The sequence below is a fragment of the Eumetopias jubatus genome, unplaced genomic scaffold, assembly GCF_037043125.1.
Source record: "Eumetopias jubatus isolate StellerSeaLion01/CBP00866 unplaced genomic scaffold, mEumJub1_p1.0 scaffold_7, whole genome shotgun sequence".
NCBI classification, from domain to species: domain Eukaryota; kingdom Metazoa; phylum Chordata; class Mammalia; order Carnivora; family Otariidae; genus Eumetopias; species Eumetopias jubatus.
In genome coordinates this window covers 73,372,957-73,392,973 of record NW_028274813.1, presented here as the reverse complement: position 1 = coordinate 73,392,973, position 20,017 = coordinate 73,372,957, and the positions used below count along the sequence as shown (strand labels likewise).

The 20,017-nt window shown below is 40.8% G+C and overlaps 1 protein-coding gene across 1 annotated transcript in view; it reads right to left on the bottom strand.

Moving 5' to 3' along the window:
* Window positions 1-262: 262 nt before the first annotated feature.
* SUPT16H (SPT16 homolog, facilitates chromatin remodeling subunit) overlaps window positions 263-20,017 on the bottom strand; it is a 38,008-nt gene continuing 18,253 nt past the window's right edge. Inside the window, exons 5-26 of the mRNA XM_028095157.2 lie at window positions 19,671-19,817; window positions 18,897-19,048; window positions 17,890-18,062; window positions 16,127-16,217; window positions 15,074-15,147; window positions 14,830-14,942; window positions 13,870-13,935; window positions 13,660-13,755; window positions 13,435-13,550; window positions 13,192-13,345; window positions 12,580-12,707; window positions 11,957-12,092; window positions 11,724-11,850; window positions 11,367-11,485; window positions 10,733-10,858; window positions 10,284-10,396; window positions 9,899-9,974; window positions 9,361-9,530; window positions 3,425-3,554; window positions 2,645-2,774; window positions 2,441-2,518; window positions 263-1,585 (exon numbers count right to left, since the gene is read on the bottom strand). Coding sequence (XP_027950958.1) covers window positions 1,440-1,585; window positions 2,441-2,518; window positions 2,645-2,774; window positions 3,425-3,554; window positions 9,361-9,530; window positions 9,899-9,974; window positions 10,284-10,396; window positions 10,733-10,858; window positions 11,367-11,485; window positions 11,724-11,850; window positions 11,957-12,092; window positions 12,580-12,707; window positions 13,192-13,345; window positions 13,435-13,550; window positions 13,660-13,755; window positions 13,870-13,935; window positions 14,830-14,942; window positions 15,074-15,147; window positions 16,127-16,217; window positions 17,890-18,062; window positions 18,897-19,048; window positions 19,671-19,817 — 2,661 coding nt within the window. The 3' untranslated portion in view covers window positions 263-1,439. The remainder of the gene's footprint in view (window positions 1,586-2,440; window positions 2,519-2,644; window positions 2,775-3,424; window positions 3,555-9,360; window positions 9,531-9,898; window positions 9,975-10,283; window positions 10,397-10,732; window positions 10,859-11,366; window positions 11,486-11,723; window positions 11,851-11,956; window positions 12,093-12,579; window positions 12,708-13,191; window positions 13,346-13,434; window positions 13,551-13,659; window positions 13,756-13,869; window positions 13,936-14,829; window positions 14,943-15,073; window positions 15,148-16,126; window positions 16,218-17,889; window positions 18,063-18,896; window positions 19,049-19,670; window positions 19,818-20,017) is intronic.

The window sequence follows — 20,017 nt, the reverse complement described above, 5'->3', positions numbered from 1 at the left end:
TAAACTCTCGGAGGGAACCACAGTAAAAAAGTCTCTTATAAAGTAACTTGCTGTGCCATGAATTTGGTTTACTGTGATGTCTGGTATCTCTCAACCTAATGACAAAAGCTTAGAAGGACGAAAGTGAATTTCTGTGATTCTCCCTGGACAAAGGCATTATTCTCTAACATCTCAGCACTCTTCCAGGTGAGAAGCAGGCCTGCTTTCGGGAACTGCAAAAGAATGGTCACAAAAGGTGAATTTACAAAAACAAAACAACAACAAAAAAAACCACAGTTTATTTATCTTTTAGTTCTTCCAAAATTGAAAATATCAAGTCCTACTGCTAAGGAGAAAAAAACAAACAAACAAACAAAATCCGAGACCCCTCCCCCCTCTTCTCTTAAAGTCACAGAACACAGAAGGAACTGCAGTGGGACAGGTGGGTGCAGAGAACCGGGAGGGGGAGGATGGCGAGATAAACTCCCCAAATACTTAAAAAGCTGTTCAACAGAAACTGTGATAAATACAGGACAATGCAAGACAAGTAAAAATAAGGAGCAGCAGTGATGAGAGGCTGTGTTGTAGACGTGGCCTCCCTTCCTCTTCTCTTTTCTCATCAGGGTATTCTAGGCCCCAGGCATGACCTGCCCCTTCCAGATCTAAATGTTGATTCCTCTGAGCCTCCTTCTAGGTTTCACTAGAAGCAGTGCGTGAGGCACAACCATTCTTCCTCAGATACATCAGAAAAGAAACAGTGGTAATTTTGCTTCTACCATGGTACCATGTGTGAATTTGTGAGGAGGATGAAACCGAGCCAGGGAGCGCCACTGCTTCTTAGGTCGTCCAAGGCAACAGAGATACCTCTACCTGCGTGAGGCAAAAAAGCAGGAAAACTCAGACGGAGGTACCGGCCCAATCTGCCTCACTAGCTCAGATTGTGTGGTTTATCACAACTATTAGCAAATTCCAAGAACCTTTTCTTGAGTACTGCAAAGATGGGATGTAAAGAGATGTGAGGAAGGTCATGGCAGGAGGGCAGGATGGAGGCTTGGATCTGCTGGTCAAGAACCATGGTACAGGTAGTTAGGGGTCACCTCGTACCAATGTCTTGGAAATACAGCTTTGAGACATCAAAGAATAAGATGTCAGAAGCCATCGATGTCCTGGCAGAAGGTGGCGGGAAGAGAGGAATGAAACGGTACTTAGTAACAGCGGAAGCCTCTGCCCTTCTTCAAGAACACCTCCTCCCTCGCCATCTGGATGGGGCCACTGGCACGTGTCCTGGTGGGCCTGGAATTCCCCGAGTAGATTGGTCCACACAAATGGCCCCCTAAACCCATAAACACAAATGGCAAAACTTCAAAAAGAAAAAAAAGGAAAAATACAGTTTCTATGTCATGTAAAATTTGTAGGGGTTGGCTGGATAAAGAATGGAGCTGAGGACCAAAGTTCCGAAGTTACTTCCTCTTTTTCTTGGGGGGTGCAGAGCTGTGTCTGGAACCACGGTTAGAGCCACGGCCTGAACTGTGCACAGATGCCTTCCTCTTCCGGCTCATACTTCGACTCTGTTCTTCTTCTTCCTCGTAACGACTTTCACGGTCCGCTAAATAGGAGAAAGACGCACTACTAGTTAGCGATAGGTTCGCTTTGATACCTCATAGTACGTGATAGCACGTGCTACTCGAGTGTGTACTCTGGTGTCAAACTTAGGTTTTAACCTATTAATCTCCGTCGCTTCTTGGTTGTGTGATTTTGGGCAAGTACTTAACCTTTCTGAGCCTTGGTTTATGTATTCATACGACAGGAAATTGTTTTACGATTAAATAAGGTAATCTAGGGCGCCTGGGTGGCTCAGTTGGTTGGGTGACTGCCTTCGGCTCAGGTCATGATCCTGGAGTCCCTGGATCGAGTCCCTTATCGGGCTCCCTGCTCGGCAGGGAGTCTGCTTCTCCTTCTGACCCTCCCCCCTCTCATGTGCTCGCTCTCTCTCATTCTCTCTCTCTCAAATAAATAAATAAAATCTTAAAAAAAAAATAAGGTAATCTATGCAAGGTGCCTATCCCAATGCTTGGGACCCAGTAGATAATATTTCCCTTTCACCTTTTAACTTATATCTGGCATCTGGTTTCAGAGTAATTAAACTAGTATTTATAAAAACAATCCTAACCCAGAAGAGGTCCAGAAAATTAGACTATTACAGGACACATTTGGAAACTGGCCTAATTCTGGAGCCTTCCAAGACTATGTGGCTACCCCAGGAAGAAAGCATCAGGTAGACAGAGTCACGCCACTTGGAAGAGTGTGAACGCATTCTAGAGCTTCTCTGCTCCTCTGATGAAGTTGTAGCTGTAACTCCACGTGAGTTTTATAGTGTTCTTTTGTTATTCGTATTAGGCAAATACCAGCTCAAAATACTAAAATCTGTGCCTCAAAAATAAACAAAAAATAAAAAATTTACCTTTCCGGGCTTCTTCCTCCAGTTCATCCCAATCCTTTCCACTCTCTTCTTCACTGCCCAATGATTCCTTGGAATAGTCTAAAATAAAATTAAGCATTAGTCTTCAGACAGGAATGCAATGGCGGAATTCTTCCCTCCTTTATGAGTTTCCAGAAATGACATTAGATTAGAAAGCCATGAAAAATTTCCCCTACAAAGACTAACCTGATTCTTCAGCTTCTGATGAATAGTCTTCATCACTATCCTCCTCCTCCTCTTCATAGTCATCCTCTGAAGGATTAAAAGTCTCATCTTCGATCTCGGATTCTGAATCCCCTTCCTCAGCATCACTGCCCTGGTGAGTCAGACAACATAATACTATTTCCTGGGTTCTTTTTTTGACATTCACTTGATTAATGAATGAATTCAACCCATTTAGCACACCAGCATTATTTCTTTTTTGCATGAAAGAAACAAAACCCAAAACCCCCGAGTGACCAAGAGATAAACGGGCTAATGTGAAATTGCTAGGAAAGTGCAATTACTAGATAAATATCTAATTTGTATTTCTTAAAGATGCACTTCACCCTTCCTTACCCAGGAAAATTAACCACAGAAATACTCTTGGTAATAATGCAGTATGCAGAGGTGGAAGAACCACTTCTTAGAAAACAATTTTTGCAAAATGCCCTAAAGTTACACCTGAAACTGATACTATGCTGTATGTTAATTATACTTCAGGGAGTAATAGTAAGAAGTAAAAATGCCCTGAAGAATTTTTTCCCAGTACTAAGAACAATGTTGCAATTTCAAAGAAATCTGAGTGGCTACCAGTCCCCAGTCAATTTATCACCTACCTGTAAAACTAACCTGGAGAAACAATACAGTAAGACCAAGCTCCCACTCGGTCTGCACCCTTCTGTGCTACTTACATGGCATTTCCTAGCCGCCCAAATGGTAATGGGCACCACCATGTACCAGAAAAGAAACCCCACACTCACGCACCTCACCCTCAGGCTCTAGGAAAGACCAGCCACCTTGTTCGAAGAAGCCCTCGGGGTCGTCGACAATGGTCTTCATGATTTTAGTCCAGTTGAGGGACTGCACTCCTTCTGTGTACTTTAGGTCACAGGAACTGAGAGACAGGACATTATGAAGTCAAAATCAATTCTATGTATTTTCTGAGAACGTACTGTGTCATCTTGCTCATAAGCATCTCTGAATGTAGATAACCTTTTCCTCAATATAGGGGAGCAGATATTCTTTGCACTATGCCACCAGAATAGACCCAAATGGCTGACAGTTGGTCTCTAGACACCAGCCCTCACGACAGCGCAGCATTCCAAATGAAGCAACTCTGTCTCTTGAACAAAGCTCATCATCTTTTTGTTTTTCATGTTCTCTCGTAAGCACCGACTTCCCTGTTCCTCCTTGAGCCTTTTCTCCTCCTCACCTATGCCTTCCCCTCCCTGACTCACTCTTATTTGCAAGTAGTTTCAACTTACAACCATTCCTAGGATTCTCACTTTTCAGCCATGATCATTCACACCACTGCAGTTCAGAAATAGCAACTGGTCCTAGCTCCCCCTCCCCAATCTTCCACTGCTTTCTTATGTGTTGCTTATTTGATGCAGGGTCTATTTGAAGGTAGGGATAAGTTTTCTGTTTGTTTAGTACCTAAAGTACCCTGTATTAAGATGTTCAAATGACTTTACTTCTGTTGAGGAGAGCTCAATCAATTCAAGTGGGTGGGAAGGAAGAGAAAAGGAAACGAAAGAAATGACAAGAGTGAGGATCACAACAGGAAACCGCCGGCACAAAACCTATCTGGGAACTGCTGCTGTAAGTCCGTCACCGGCACTGCATCATACACACCGTAACTTGCGCTTCTAGCCACGGCGGTGTAACAAGGGCTAGATTTTTACCTTTTCACTTTTAAACAACTAGAAAGCCAAACGAGATATGAAACAGTTTTCAAACGCTAGCTAAAAAGCAGCACAGGACTATAATTCCCTAAAGGAGGAAACGTACAGGGTTCTGTTTTAGAACTACCCAAGTTTTCTGCCTGGAGGCAGTTCCCAGGCTGCTATGCAGGGAAGTGGAACCCAGTCAGAACCTGAGAGAGAGAAGGATTTGTGGAGGCTGAGACAGCTAGAATTTTGAGGCAGGAGTACTGGAGGAGAGAGTGACAGAAAAAGCTCTGGAAATGTGCAGAGGGATCCCCTTCAATCTCTGGCTGACAGCATATCTCCAACATGCATGAGAGGAAGCTAAGTAGAGCTGGGCAAAGCAGCAGGCCAGATAATTCCCAAATCTCACACTGAGCTGGAAATAGTTCCTGCTGTACCAGCTTCAGGGGAAAAACCTTATAACACACAGTGAATCTGAGCCCTCGAAAGAGTACTGCCTCAGCAATGGGGTAAATTGGTCCTAGACCAAAAAGCTGTTCTGAACCAGCACTAGTGACATCTGAGAACAAGTTCTGAAAGATCAAGTGGTATCCAAATCACTCAACTATACCTCGAACGAAATCTAGAAAAAGTTTTAAAAACCTAGCACACAAAAATGTGTAGTCACACTGGCAATTGATCACAAATTACCAGACACGCAAAAAGGCAGAAGAAAAATCAACCAATAGAAACAGACCCAGAAAATACAAAGATGGTGGATGGAAGTATCAGATAATGATGTTTAAAAAGTTATTATAAATGAAGAGAGAAACTTGAAGATGTTGAGAAGTGAAGAAATATGTGTCTCAGAAAAAAAAGGGGGGGAACTGAGCAAAAATATTTGAAGAATAATGGCCCCCTGCTTGTCCTCTCTCTCTCTAGAAAGAAAAAAAAAAATGGCCAAAACATTTCTAGATATGATGAAAACTACACACCCCACAGATCTGAGAAGCCCAACGCACACTAAGCAGAATAACCATTAAAAACAAAACAAAACAAAACACAGCAAAGCACCTAATAAACTATTAAAAACCACTGATAGAAACAGAAAATAAAATATCCTGAGGAATCTGTACAGAAATATGAACAGTGACAGCAGACATCGCAGCAGATATCTGAGCTGGAAGACAATGGAGCAACATCTCACAAATATTAAAAAAGACTGTCAAAATCCAGCAAAAAACATCATTCTGAAATGAAAGGGAAATAAATACTTTCAAGAAAAAAGCTGAGAGAATTTGTCACCAGAAAACCTGCAACTCAGGATGCCTGGGTGGCTCAGTCAGATAAGCGTCTGCCTTTGGCTCAGGTCATGATTCCAGGGTCCTGGGATGGAGCCCCACATAGGGCTCTCTGCTCAGTGGGAGCCTGCTTCTCCCTCTGCCTGTCACTCTCTCTCTGGCAAATAAATAAAATCTTAAAAAAAAAAAAAAAAAGAAAAAAGAAAACCTGCAGCTCAAATGCTAAAGAAGGAGGTTTATGAGGCAAAGAAAAATTAAAGCAGACAGAAGGCTGGAACCACACAATGGAGTGAAGAGCACTAGGAATGGTAAATACATAAGTAAATATCCAAGACTTTTTTCCCCCTCATTTTATTAATTAAGAGATAACTGCCTGGGGGCACGAGGCTGGCTCAGTCAGGAGAGCAAGCAACTCTTGATCGTGGGTCATGAGTTTGAGCCCCATGTTGGGTATAGAGATTACTAACAAAAACAAAAACAAACAACAACCAAAAAACCAACCAAACCAAAAACAAAAAACCCCAAAAAGACCTTAATATACAATCCATAAAAATTAATCCAATAGGCAGCATATAAAGAGGAGAAAAGCAACAAAGAACAGAGGAGAAAACCAAGAGCAAGATGGCAGACTTAAAACCCAACCATATTGTCAATGATAAATGTAAATGGTCTGTTTTCACCAATCCAATTAAAAGTAGAAGAACAGATTAAAACAAGTGAGACCCAAATATAGGTTGTCTCCAAGGAAGCCACTTTAAACATACAGTTAAAAAGTAAAAGGACAGCAAAAAGACACGTTATACAAACACTAACCAAAATAAAGCTAGAAGCCCATAGTAGTGACACACCAAGTAGATATTGAAACAAGGACTATTATCAGGAATAAGGAAGGACATTTCATCATGACGAAAAAAAAAAATCAATAAAATTAAACCTCTAGGCAGACTGACAAAAAGAGGAAACATGATCCATATTAGGAATGAAAGAGAACACCATTATAAATTATACAAATACTAAAATTGATAACTTAGATTAAGAAGACCAGTTTGTTGAAAGACACAGGAGGATTCTAAAATTTACATATAATAGTCAATGTAATACAGCCAATTTTTTTTTAAAGATTTTATTTGTCAGAGACAACATGAGAAGGGGAGAGCGGCAGGCAGAGGGAGAAGCAGGCTCCTCGCTGAGCAAGGAGCCTGATGCGGGACTCGAAACAGGACCCTGAGATCATGACCCAAGCAAAAGGCAGATGCTTAACCAACTGAGCCACCCAGACGTCCCTAATATATTAAGCCAATTTTGAGAAGAAACATATTTAGAAGACTTACACTACCTGATTTCAAGACTTACTAAAGCTACTTATGACAGCGGTATAAGGACACACAGATGCCAATGCAACAGAACACCATCCGGAAATAGACCCTCTCCTACACGGTTGATCTTTTTACAAAGATACCAAGATAATTCAGTAACTAGGGGACAATCTCATCACAAATGGTACTAGAATAATTGGCTATAAGTATGAACCTTGACCCTTACGCTACAGTAAAAAATTAGCTCCAAATGCATCACAAACCTAAATATCAGGCCTGAACCTATAAAACTCTAGGAGAAAACAGAAAATGTTTATGATTTTGGGTTAGTCCATTTATTAGATAAGATGTTAAAAGCACAAATTACAAAAGAAAGAATAGATTTAACAGATTTCACGAGAATTTTACACTTCTAGTCTTTAAAAGACACTTGAGAAAAAGAGGCATAGAAACTACTGAAAGAAAATATATACAAGGGGAGCCTGGCTGGCTCAGTCGGTTAAGTGGCCGACTCTTAATTTCAGCTCAAGTCATGTTCTCAGGGTCCTGGGATTGAGCCCCGCGTCCGGCTCTGCGCTCAACAGGGTGTCTGCTTGAGGACTCTCTCTCCCTCTCCCCGGGCTCACTCTCTCTCTAAAATAAATAAATCTTAAAAAAAAAAAAAATACAAAACCTGTATTTGGTTAAGGATTTATATCCAGTCTAAATAATTTTATTTTTATTATTTTTTTAAAGATTTATTTGAGAGAGAGAGAGAGAGAGAGAGAGAGCGTGCGCGCGCATGAATGGGGGGGAGGGGCACACGGAGAGAGAGAATCTCAAGCAGACTACACGCTGACCGCAGAGCCTGACTCAGGGCTCGATCTCACAACCCTGAGCAGAAATCAAGAGTCAGATGCTGAACTGAGTGAGCCACCGAGGTGTCCCTATCCAGTCTAAAGAATTCTTACAACTCAGAAAAGCAACCTCCTTTTTAACATGGGCAAAAAATACAAAGTTACTTCCTCCAAGACACAGAATGACACATAAGCATATGAAAAGATGTTCAACATCATGGGTCATCATGGAAATGCAAACAAACCACACTGAGACAGCACTGCACACTAAATGGCTAACATTAAAAAGATAGACAAAACCAAGTGTTGATTAGGATGCACAGCAACAATTCTCAAATACTGCAGGTTTTCTGGGAAGTGATTTGATAGTTTCTTACAAAGTTGAACACAGACTTAACCACAAACCATAAGACCCAGAGGTGCCATAGTTTAGGTCATCTACCCAAGAAATGAAAACCTGCGTTTACACTTTAAAGACCTGTATGTAATGTTTATAGCAGCTATTCGTAAGAGCCCCCATATGGAAACAACTCAAACGTCTACTAAGTGGTAAATGAAGTATGGAATATCCATGCAATGGAATACTCCTCAGTAATAAAAAGGATGCACCCAACAACTAAAAATTTCAAAAGCACTGAGCTAAGTGAAGGATGCAAGATACAAAAGATTACATACTGTAGGCTTCCATTTATGTCAAATTCTAGAAGAAGCAATTCTATCACTGTACAGTGATATAAACCAGGGATACAACTGTGGGAAGGGGAATGACCATAAAGGAACTTTTAGGAGTGAAGAAGTATTCTATATCCTGATTATGATAGATTTGAAACTGTATACATTTGTTACAACTCCTCAAATCACATACTTAAATTGGTGAATTTTATTACATGTAAGTTTTCCCTCAATAAAACCTGTTTTTTAAAAAGTCATATACATTTACACATAATATTTGTGACATCACACCACCTACCTGCATGTTTCTTAGGAAAATGCTCAGGGAGACCATAAATTTGTATTGTTCTCATAACTTATTTCTACATTCTCTCAACCCACTTCTTAAGAGGTTTATATTTATAGCACTTCCCCTTCACAGGTAATGGGGGCTGAGGGTGGAGGGCAGAGCGAACTATACTCATGGCTACCCAGGCCTTACCCTTCACCTCTAGGGAATAACATCTCCTGGATACGGAGTTGAGAAACTGTTTTAGCTGAAGTGTGTAAATATGGATGTCAAAGGCTGAAATAAAAATAATTTCTATCTCCTCTTTTAATAAAAACAAGAGAAAGAAATATGCCTCCCTTTTTATAATTAAATTATTACATGTCTTTAGGTTTTTTTATATACGTATCAAGGAGAATAAAAAAAATCTTGGGACTTCGTTTCTGTATGTATAAGTATTCATCAACTACTGTTGGAATTTCAGGAAAAAGTTATTAACTCTTTAATAGATTACACATTTTTAAGTCCTGGGCTATAACTCAACCCAAAGGCGGTTTTCCCTGTAAGTACACCAGCACACTTTATATACAACACAGCACACTCCAGTCTGTAACCCAGGGCCCGCCGGGTAAACGGGGGACCGCGGCCAATTTACTTACTTCAACCACTCCTTGATGGGGTCCAGGGAGGCTACCGGGATGGCGTTGATCATCGTGACTTTCTTGCTGTAGTCCTTGTACACTATCACCATATCAAAGTTCTTCAGGTGAAACTGAACCCGCTCAAAGTGAATCAGCTCCACTTCATCCAAGGTCACCACAAAAGGTGGCTGTTAGGGAGAAACTGGATCACTAACACATAAATCCCCTAAGGCACCAGTCTTCAAATTCTGTCAGAATCTTTTTTTTTTTTTTTTTAAGATTTTATTTATTTGAGAGAGAATGAGCACTCCTGTTTTTTTGGGAAAGACTAAAAGCAATACAACGTGCTGAGAAGCCTCAGTAAATGGATTTGTAAGATCAAAATCTTTCCTCGAGGAGAAAAAAATTTAAGAAAACTTTTAAAAAAAAGAAAATAAAGTAACTGTCAAAAATGAAAATCATCAGAAATAATAAGGACCTAGTTTTCAAAACACCTATGCTTCCGCTTTCCTTTCTCTAACAATTTTCTTACTAAAAGGAGGTAAGGAATACTCACCCACTCTGTAGCATTTACCAGCGCACTACTAGTGGGCTGAAGGAGGCAAGTACTCCTGTAAGGAGCTCCATTAAATCTGAAAAAGAATAAGAAAAAAGACTCAAGTAAGACTGGGCCCATTGCAAGAGAAATTTGCTGCCGCAATAACACTTCTTCCTTTTCCCACCCCAGCATGCATACCGGAGAGTCATTTACAGGGGAAGCCTCTCAGTCTGAGCCACTCACCCCAGCCCTAAAAATGTTCAAGCAGGAATGGATGTCTCAGAGGTTTTCAATCAAAGGAAAAAGGGAATGATCTGTTATGTTATTATAAAGGAAGAATAACTAATTTTTCTAATAGCTAGACAACCAGACTTCAGGCCAAAAAGATGAGGAGATATGTTACCCCAAGTCCCTAAAAGGCACTTCAAATTCCAGTTCCTCCTTTGTTAGAGCCTCTACTTTCTCAATGAAATTTTTAAAGGCTGTTTTCAGTTTGTGCCTCATTTCTCGTTCCATCTGCAGAAGAAAAAAGAAATACTAATTAACCATAGCCATCACTTTACTTGTTAATAGTACATCCCTTCAAAAAGTCCGAAGTGCTTCTATAGTCCTTAATTCTCATACCCACGATGCCAACACGGATACTGTCCTAGAGGCCACTACACCGTAACTGCACAGCCGAGGCGGCAACTGACGTCTAGTCCACAAGCAACAGCATTAGGCCAACCCCACACACACTCGAATGGTTCCACAGAAAGATTCAGGGGTTGCTCATAAAAGAAGACTACTGAACTCAGATGTGAAGCACAGCTACGTCAGTACCCTGCACATACAACAGGAAATGTCACAGACCTGCTCAGCATAGAGGTCATCTCGGTCATGCATGTGCTGATGTTTGCCCAAGTCCGTGGTGATCTCTCCCACTTCTGTGTAGAACTGCACATCTGTGTGCCGCTTCTTCCCGAACATGATGGCATTCTGGGGGCAGAGCAGAAAGCACAAGAAAGAAGTCAGAAAACTCAAAGTAGCAAATAACGACAACAAACAACATGAAAACAGAAATAATACCTATGGTGGAAACCATGGCATTTATGTAAAGATAGTTAAACCATCCCTGGGGTCATCATAAATAATGACATTTGGGAATGTGAGAGCGTATGAATTTTAAAAAGTACTCCTATTTATTAGGATGGACTTTAGAGATTATGCTGGAAATAAACTGTGTCTAAAGCAACATTTTTCTACTTCAGAAACAGGAATTTGGAGAAAACCTCATGTTTGGTGGTCATTAGGTATCACACCAAAGGAACTTACATGCTGAGCACCTTCTAGATTTCAGACACGGTGGACTTTATAAACATTATCTCATTCAATCCTCTTAATAATCTTACGTGACAGGTGATACCACTCATCACTATTTTAAAGGAAAGAGGGTGACACAAAGATCTTGCCCAACGTCTGACAGCTAGTAAGAAGACAGGTGTACCTTGAGGTGAAAGTGCAAGACAATAATCATTTCTCCATCACATGGCTGAAACAAAGCATGCTTGATGTTATTGTACAGGATATCCACTTTGTCTCCTCGAACAGAGGTGAAGCGGAAGCCTGGGGACAAACAAATGAACCTGCTAAACGTCAAGTGGCAGCATGAGTGGAGGCCAGAAGACACTGCATCTTTCCTGGCTGATGTGGACAGGCCAAAAACTATACAGGGCTTTCCGTTCCTTGCGCCCATACAGCAATGTCAGTAGATTCCTCCCAGCGTTTCCCTGGTGTACTCTATTTGATCATCTACAAACGTGCCCCAGAGACAAAGCCCAGACCCATGAGAGATCATCCATACCATTGACATGGGCCTCCAGTGACCCCTGCATCCTCTTTTGGGCAATGTTTGGGCGAATGTATAGATCTTTCAGTTTGGGATTACTCCGGTTGAGATTGATCACCAGGGAGTCTTGTTTCACAATGCCCTAAGCAGAATGAGAATTAATGTGAATCCTCACGTATGTCTCCTGTGTCCGCCAAACCCACACGTATCCTGTTGCAGAAAGGTCCTTTGTTGGTGTTCAAGCTCACCTCCTTCTCCTTCTCTTCTGCTTCCCGGGTCTTATAGCGCTTCTGTACTTCCTTTATAATTCGGAAAGCATTCTGGAGGTTCAAGGCTGGTACTGTCTGTTCTCCAGGTGCCTTCATGTTTGAAGCTCGGTACGTACTGTTATAAAGGGGAAGCCAGAACTTATATAAGTTTCTGTATCAGGCTGGGTAACTTGCACTCTCTGCTCTATTTTTAACTGACTCAATATCTTTTAGGAGAAAAAGGTACCAGTGAATGGCAGGACAATGTCTGGAAAGCTGAAAAACATCTCCCTTTCTTCTCTCTTAAATAGAGAATATTATAAATGGCTAATCCACTGGGTGGGAAATCACACTGATTTTTCAAATCTGGCATAGTCAATTTCCTATTTATGATTCTACTGCAAAACATGTGTAATCAGTTTAACATATTTTCATGAGGATTACAAATTGGGTTCCATCCTCAAAACAGTATAAAGCTAGCAGGATGATCCTAAACAGGTGCCACCAAGGGAGGCTCTGCCATTCATAAGATGAGGGAGGACACAGCACAGACAATGAAATGTTTCTGAGAATACTGCTCCAACCAGCAGGGATTTGGGGATAGTCTTTTCCTGGGGACTCACATTTCCTTGACAAAAGTGGCTTCTGGGTTAGGAAAGATGTTGCCCTCATTCCTGCCCAGAGCACTGCCTGGGCAATAAAAGTTGATTCGCAAGTAAGTATAATCTCCTTCCACCGACATGCTTATATTCTGCTCAAAGAAAGGAAAAGCATTAACAAATAAACTAACAGGTTTCTTTCCAAATTCAAGATTAGTAGTTATGGGGACACAAAGTTAAGTTGCGAGTTACAAGATGACTGCTAAACCCAGCCTGTAAACCTCGATCTATCTCTAATCAACTGTACCTTATATTTTTTATATGACCAAATGTGTGCTTCCAAAAGAACCACTGACTTCTCAGAGCACCTGGAGCCACATGTCCCACTACACATTAAAAAATGCTTAACGCAAATGATATTTCTAGACTAGACCACTGAACTTTCTAACCAAGTGAAAACTGGGGAGGAAGGTGTGACAACAGGAGGTAGGGAGAGGAGGAGCCGATAAAGTGAGAAGGGCAGAGTCCAAAGGAGCCGAGGGTGGGAGGGATGGTGCAGTTCGAAAAAGAATCTGCGGAGAGCACAATTCGTAGTTTCCAGAACAGTCCGGATGGAGCCTGACTTGGCGCTCATACCTTGATTGTGGCAATGTGAAAGGGCGTCGCGATACCGAACACCGGCATTATCACAGTTTCGTATTTCTTATCGATATAGATCTTCATTTCCCGAATATGTGGTTCCTTAGGCATCAAAGATGGGTTTTTATAGGACACGTTAGATTTGCGAGCTCTGGAGTGGGGATAAAAAATTTTTTTGAGAAACTTCTACAAATCACATGTGAACCTAAGACAACCTCGCTGCCTGACACAAATGCTTACTTCTGAATCTGTTGTTCTCCTTTCTGTTCTGTCAGTCGCCTCTTTGCTTCCTCATTGAGTTGAGCTGCCAGTTCCTTTTGATGGGCTCTTCGTTTCTCTTCTGCAGTCATCTCGTTCTGGAGAAAGACAAACCCAAGTCAGCAGAAGTGTCGCTCCTACAAATGTACCCCAGATATGAACCATAGGACAGGTAGAGAGCGATGTAGACTGAAACCGTAAACTCACTCGTGTTCTTTCTGTAAGCAATGCTGCCCGAGAACCTCTTCCCAACAGGTCCTCAGCCTCATCTTTCTCCTCCTCCTCCTCCTCTTCATCCTCATTCTGTGGGGGAAAAAAATCATACTCAGAAATTGGGTTTTAATCTTTTTAGCCAACACAATTTTTGCCTTTTCACAGTACCAAACTTCCTACACCACTTATCTTCCTTCTTCCTACCTTTAGAAAAATCCCCACATTCTTCACTTTCTTCTTCACAGAAGTGAGAACAGTAGCTGGGCCATCCTGGAATAAAAGGAAGAAGTCAGATATTTATAAGAGCATTTAAATGAGGCACTTTCACTTTCTAGCCTCGTATATAGGAGGGCAGGGCTTTGAAACTTCTGGATACTAAAATCTTTGACAATACATACGTACAGATTTTATCTTCCCAACCTCATGAGGAACTATAATTTGGGAGACAATACTATCTCAGATAATGATTAAGAACACAAGCTTGATTTGAAACCTGGCTCAATCACTTCCTAGTGGTGACACCTGGCTACGGACTGCTTCCGCTCTGTGTCCCAGTTTTTTTATCCAAGGGTAGAGTATCTACTGCGCAGGATGTTAGAATTCAATGAATTACTGCATAAAAGTCCTTATATATTAAGAATACAGAAGTATTTGCTATTAAGCTTAAGAATCAGTTCTGATAAAAAGGCCACAAAAGCCCAGAACAAGCAAATCCTTAGAAAGTGGTTTAGTCATTACCTAGGTTTGGGGGGCTAGGGTACCGGGTTTCCTTGTGAGGTGATAAAATGTTCTAAAATTAGATTGTGGTGATGGTTGCATAACTGAAAATCACTAAGTATCACTGAATTATACACTTTCAGTGGGTGAATTGTATGGTATATAAACTGTACCTCAATAAAGCTGTTTTTAAAGTAAAATAAAAGAATCAGTTCCCGTTACTATCATTACCAGGGTTCAAGCCACAAAGTAATGAATGGCTTGGTTTAAATCACTCCCTGTACTTGAATGACAGTCTCTGTTCCTAGCTGTATTAGGTCACTGTCCCGGATCCCTGCCCTACAGCTAGCATTTGACAAACACTTTCAAGGAAAAAACCCATAGAGTACAAAATGTACCTCAAATGTCAGTTCACGAACACTCAAAAGTTGATGAAGCAATACACACCTCATCCACAAGCACTGTGTCACCGATGAAGAGAGCATAGGTTTTCTCTTCTGGTTTCTTCCCTTCCTTGTTAGTCAGATCTGAGAATCCCAAATTGATGCTGAAAACCATCCCTACAACAGCAAACAGGAATCAGTGTCTAACTGTGAGAGAATGGAGAAGGGTAGATTTTACACCAAAAAGGGGGGAATAAAGCTAAAGGAAACTATTCAAAAAAGTATTTTCCTAAAGCTGTAAAACTCACCTTTTTTCAGTTTGTACTGATTTTTACTATTAATTACTAAAGAGCCTTCACGGAATTCAATTCCCATTCCGAACCTAAAAAAGAAATGAAGAGAAACTTCAGCAATAGGCTAAAAGATCTCTAACATGTGTCAAGTACAATATATTCTATTGCAATTTTCAGGATAAGGCAGTCAAACATGTTGAGTGATTTGCCTCTGCTCATCAGTCAGTTAAGGAGCAGGATTTCAGGACAATATCTGGGCTAATAATATGTTGAAAAGAATTTCCTAATTAAGTACCTCATGTAACATTTATTACATCGAGCCTTCTTTATTTTAGCTTACTCACCCATATTTAAATTTTAATATTCTAACATGAAATCAAATTAAGAGTTTTCCTATAAACAACTTGGCAGACTGTTAATGGGTACATTACCAAGACTGTAATTAGCGGATTAAGCAAGGCGATTGTTAGTGGAATGTTGATAACTAGGATTCATTAAGTCGCCTGGGCCAGGACTTGGTACAGGTTGATATATTTCCTCTTGTCCATCAGAGAAATCCAGAAAGAAACTATATATCCCAGACTAATTTTCATCTAAAGAAACTGACCAGAGCCTTTATTTCCCAAAATGTCTTTGGTTCTGTAAGATGTTCTTAAGTATTTCTAAGTGTTCAATGCTCAAATACACCTGAGAAATGCTGAATTAAATAAAAATTGAAAAAAAAATGTAAATAGTAGGATATCACAGAGTATTTCATTTGCAAACGTGAGCTGAGGTGTTCTAAAAGAGGAAATGTAGTAAGTAATGTGCCCTAACACTAGTAAGTTAAGCTAGAACACCTACTGGTATCTACTACATTGGTCTGGAAAAATCTCTGTAGATTTTTCCCCATCCCTGGGAGGAGAAATGAAATCTTTCTCACATTCTCTGATACTACTATATGTTTGGCATATGTTTAATATTTAATAGTCAATAAATGATGGGTGAATCAATCTAAGAATATTTTGCCTGACCATGGCCAGTCAGGAAAATTGTCTCAGAGTGACAATGTACATCATCACATCTTACCCTAGATTTTTGGTGATTTTGTTCAGCAGCTCAGGCTTCTGCTTTTTAACCACGTCCATGACAGCATTATACACGTCACATATCTTCACACCTAATGACAAGACAGAGAGGAAACAGTGTCTTTCAGGAAAAAAAAGTTTGATTTGGTTCGGTTTATCAACATTTTTTCACCTGTCCCCTAAAGCAGAGTTTCTCAAAGTGTGAACTAAGAAATTCAGCTGTGGGGTGCCTGAGTGGCTCAGTTGCCTGAGCGTCTGGCTCCTGATTTCGGCTCGGGTCATGGGATCAAGCCCCAGGTGGGGCTCTGTGCTCAGCATGGAGTCTGCTTGTCCCTCTTCCTCCCCACCAGCCCCTCCCTGTGCATACGCGTGCTGTCTCTCTCTCCAAAATAAATAAATTAAAAAAAATTTTTTTAGGGGCGCCTAGGTGGCTGTCATTAAGCATCTACCTTTGGCTCAGGTCATGATCCCAGGGTCCTGGGATCGAGCCCTACATCGGGCTCCCTGCTCCGCAGGAAGCCTGCTTCTCCCTCTCCCACTCCCCCTGCTTGTGTTTCCTCTTTCACTGTGCCTCTGTCAAATAAGTAAAATCTTTAAAAAAAATAAAAAAAAATTTTTTTAATTTATTTGAGAGAGAGTGCATGCATGCACACGAGCAGGAAGAGCAGAGGGAAGGGAGAGAGAATCTCAAGCAGACTCTGCACTGAGCATGGAGCCTAACTCGGGCTTATGACCCTGAGATCACAACCTGAGCTAAAACCAAGAGTTGCACACTTAACTGACTGCACCAATAAAAATCTTAAATTAAAAAAAAAAAAAAAAAGGCAGCTGCCGAAGTGGTAGGGATTAGAAATTTGCATTTTTAAAAACGATTTACCTAGTCACTTAAGTCATTACACTGCTTGAGAATCACTGACTCGGGAGAACTATGGGATGCTAGGTAGTCTCAGTGAAATAATTTGAGTTGATAAATGGCATGACATTAAAGTTACACATTTTGGGAAAAACAGGACTACTGAATGGGTGAATTACTATTAGAAGGACTCCATGCTTAATTTTTCACGATCTAGGATATGAATAGACATTTCAAGCCAGAATAGTCTAGATATGGTGGCCTCAAAGGGGTCCTTATCCTCACCAAGCTACCTGTGACTACGATTTCCAATGGGATTTCTCAAGATTGACTTGGGATCGTAAGGAGGAATGGTGTCTAGAAGCGAGGGCACATGGGTGGGCTTATAGAGTGGCTTAAAGGTGGAACATATAAAGTCCCATTTAGCCAACTGGGAGCGTGGAGTTTCAAGACAAAAGAGGTGTGGTGTCAAGCACTTTGCTGCCTTTTGAGGTAGACGATTGCTTGCTTAGCAGAGTTGCTATTAGTTCTGTTCTTAGACTATGATTCCTTATATCCACTTGATGTAGAATTAGCAATACAGGTTCTGTTGCCAGAGATACTAGTTCTCAGAACCTTCTAAAGAAAAGTATTAAGGCCAAGGTATTTTATGAAGATCTGGACACAGAGGCCTAACCAGTCACAGTTTTTTGTAAGCACCAATGTAAAACCAAAGTAACTACTCATGCCTAAAAGAAGACTGAAGAATGAAATGCTAGGATGATTCAAGGTTAGTAAAATCCGATTCTATTTTAGTATAAGAGCCTCAGGAATAAAAAAAAAAAAAGAGCCTCAGGAATAGAAATGCACATAAACACTAGAAACATTTTTGTTAACATCATTTCCAAACCTTCTTTTCTAAGCCACCTCACCATGTCTTAATTCCTTTAGCAGTTCCTCTTGAAGTTGGAGCAAAAAGTTGTAATTTTCTTGAACTTCCTGAGAAGGGTCAACCATCAAAGTGCGAACAAGGTTGGAGCAGTAAGATTTGAAGCGAATACCCATGGCACAAGTGATGGCCCCAAAATGCATGTGATTCTTGTCACTAGAGACCAAAGGAAGAAGTATTTCATTACGCAAACTAGCAAAGTCCTTAGTATCACTGACATACAACATCTGTAATCACTACCTTTCCCTGCTCTATCCCAAAGCTGAAGCAGAAGGACCTAAACTTTTTTTTTTTTAAATAAACAAACCAGGTTATAAGGGAGTAAAATTAGTGACAAAAACTTATAGAATAAAAATTCAGTGAAAAGCTGAGTTGTGGTGTCCTAAATAGACAAAGAATATACCAAATTCTATTCATTATAGTTCAACAGTGCAGGGGAAAGCGTCACTTATCCACCAGCCACTATGAACTGTAGTATTCATTATGAATTAGCCCTAGTCTCTTCAGCCTGAACAGGAAAAACAGCATTCTCTACAATACTTTTAAAAATTAGAAGAATTACATTATGGCATATCTAATAATACCTTAATGGTTTTTCTCAACATGTTTTGCATTTTTTCTTGGTATTTTTAATCATCTGGAAAAGCAAAATCAAATAAATGCTCAAGTAAGAAATGAGTACCAATGTGAAATAAAATAAAAATAAGCTAGGGCGCCTGGCTGGCTCAGTCTGTGGAGTGTGTGACTCTTGATCTCCCGGTTTTGAGTTTGAGCCTCACACTGGGTATAGAGATTACTTAAAAATAAAATCTTAAAAAAAAAAAGAAAAAGAAATATGCATAGAATAATACACCAAGATAATGTAGAAGGCGGACTAATGGTTATTCTGTCTCTTCCCACTTTTCTGAATTCCAGCATGAGTCCAAGAAAAAACAGGCCAAAAGTTGAAACGCTCTGGTTATTGTTACATTTTGAAGTTCCCGTACTTACCTCACCACACTGAACTTGAGATTATAGTTGCCACCACTTTGAATGATAGGAGGGTAACACATTTCCACAGTAGAAGGGTCTGCCCCAGCTAGGTATTTTTTCTCTTCAATGGCCTTTTCCACAGACTCAGCCAGTTTGCTGTGTCGAACTTTCTGTAAGCATGCCCAGAAATAAAACAGTATTTACAATATTCATCAAACAGTGGCAAAGAGTTTTGGGTTTTTGGACATTATTGTTTGAAGACAACACATACCCTGATATCACTTGGGACGCTAAGAAAGTCTTATGAAATGGTCTACATGTCAGATAACAAGAGGTATACCTGCAAAGCCGATTTTGAGAACAATATGTGAATTTACAGCTATAGAAGGAATTCTCAAATAAAATACTGAATAACCTCAAGAAACTAAAGCGCAGGTTTATAGTTAGTTTGAAAGAGAGATGGCAGGGCGCCTGGGTGGCTCAGTTGAGCGTCCAACTCTTGGTTTCAGCTCAGGTCATGATCTCCAGTTGTGAGACTGAGCCCTGCAAAAGGCTCCCTGCTCAGTAGGGAGACTGCTTGGGATTCTCTCTCTCCCCACCTCTGCCCCTCCCCCACTGCATGCACAGGCGCACGTGAGTGGTCTCTCAAATAAAAAAATCTATGTATCAAAAATACATTTATGTATTAAAGGCCTAATTTCAAAGAAACTGAACACACACCAAAAAGCACTGCATGGGAGGGACTTATTTCTGCTTCATTAAAACAGTAAAGACTTGCCCCTCTCCATTTACCTCATCTGCGTCAACTATTTCCATGACTCTTTCCTTGAAGAATTTGTTGAAGACCTCAGAGGTGATGCTAGCTGCTTTCTTCATTAGGTTGAGTTCCCCATCCTCCTTTACAGCAATGGTATAGGCCACAACTGCACTGATATCTATCTGCAGTCAAAGTGATAAGAGTTTCTAGCATGTAAACAGAGAATTGCTAAAGAAATGCATTGCTCCCTTGGGGCGCCTGGGTGGCTCAGTTGTTAAGCGTCTGCCCTCAGCTCGGGTCTTGATCCCAGGGTCCTGGGATCGAGCCCAACATCGGGCTCCCCGCTCGGCAGGAAGCCTGCTTCTCCCTCTCCCACTCCCCC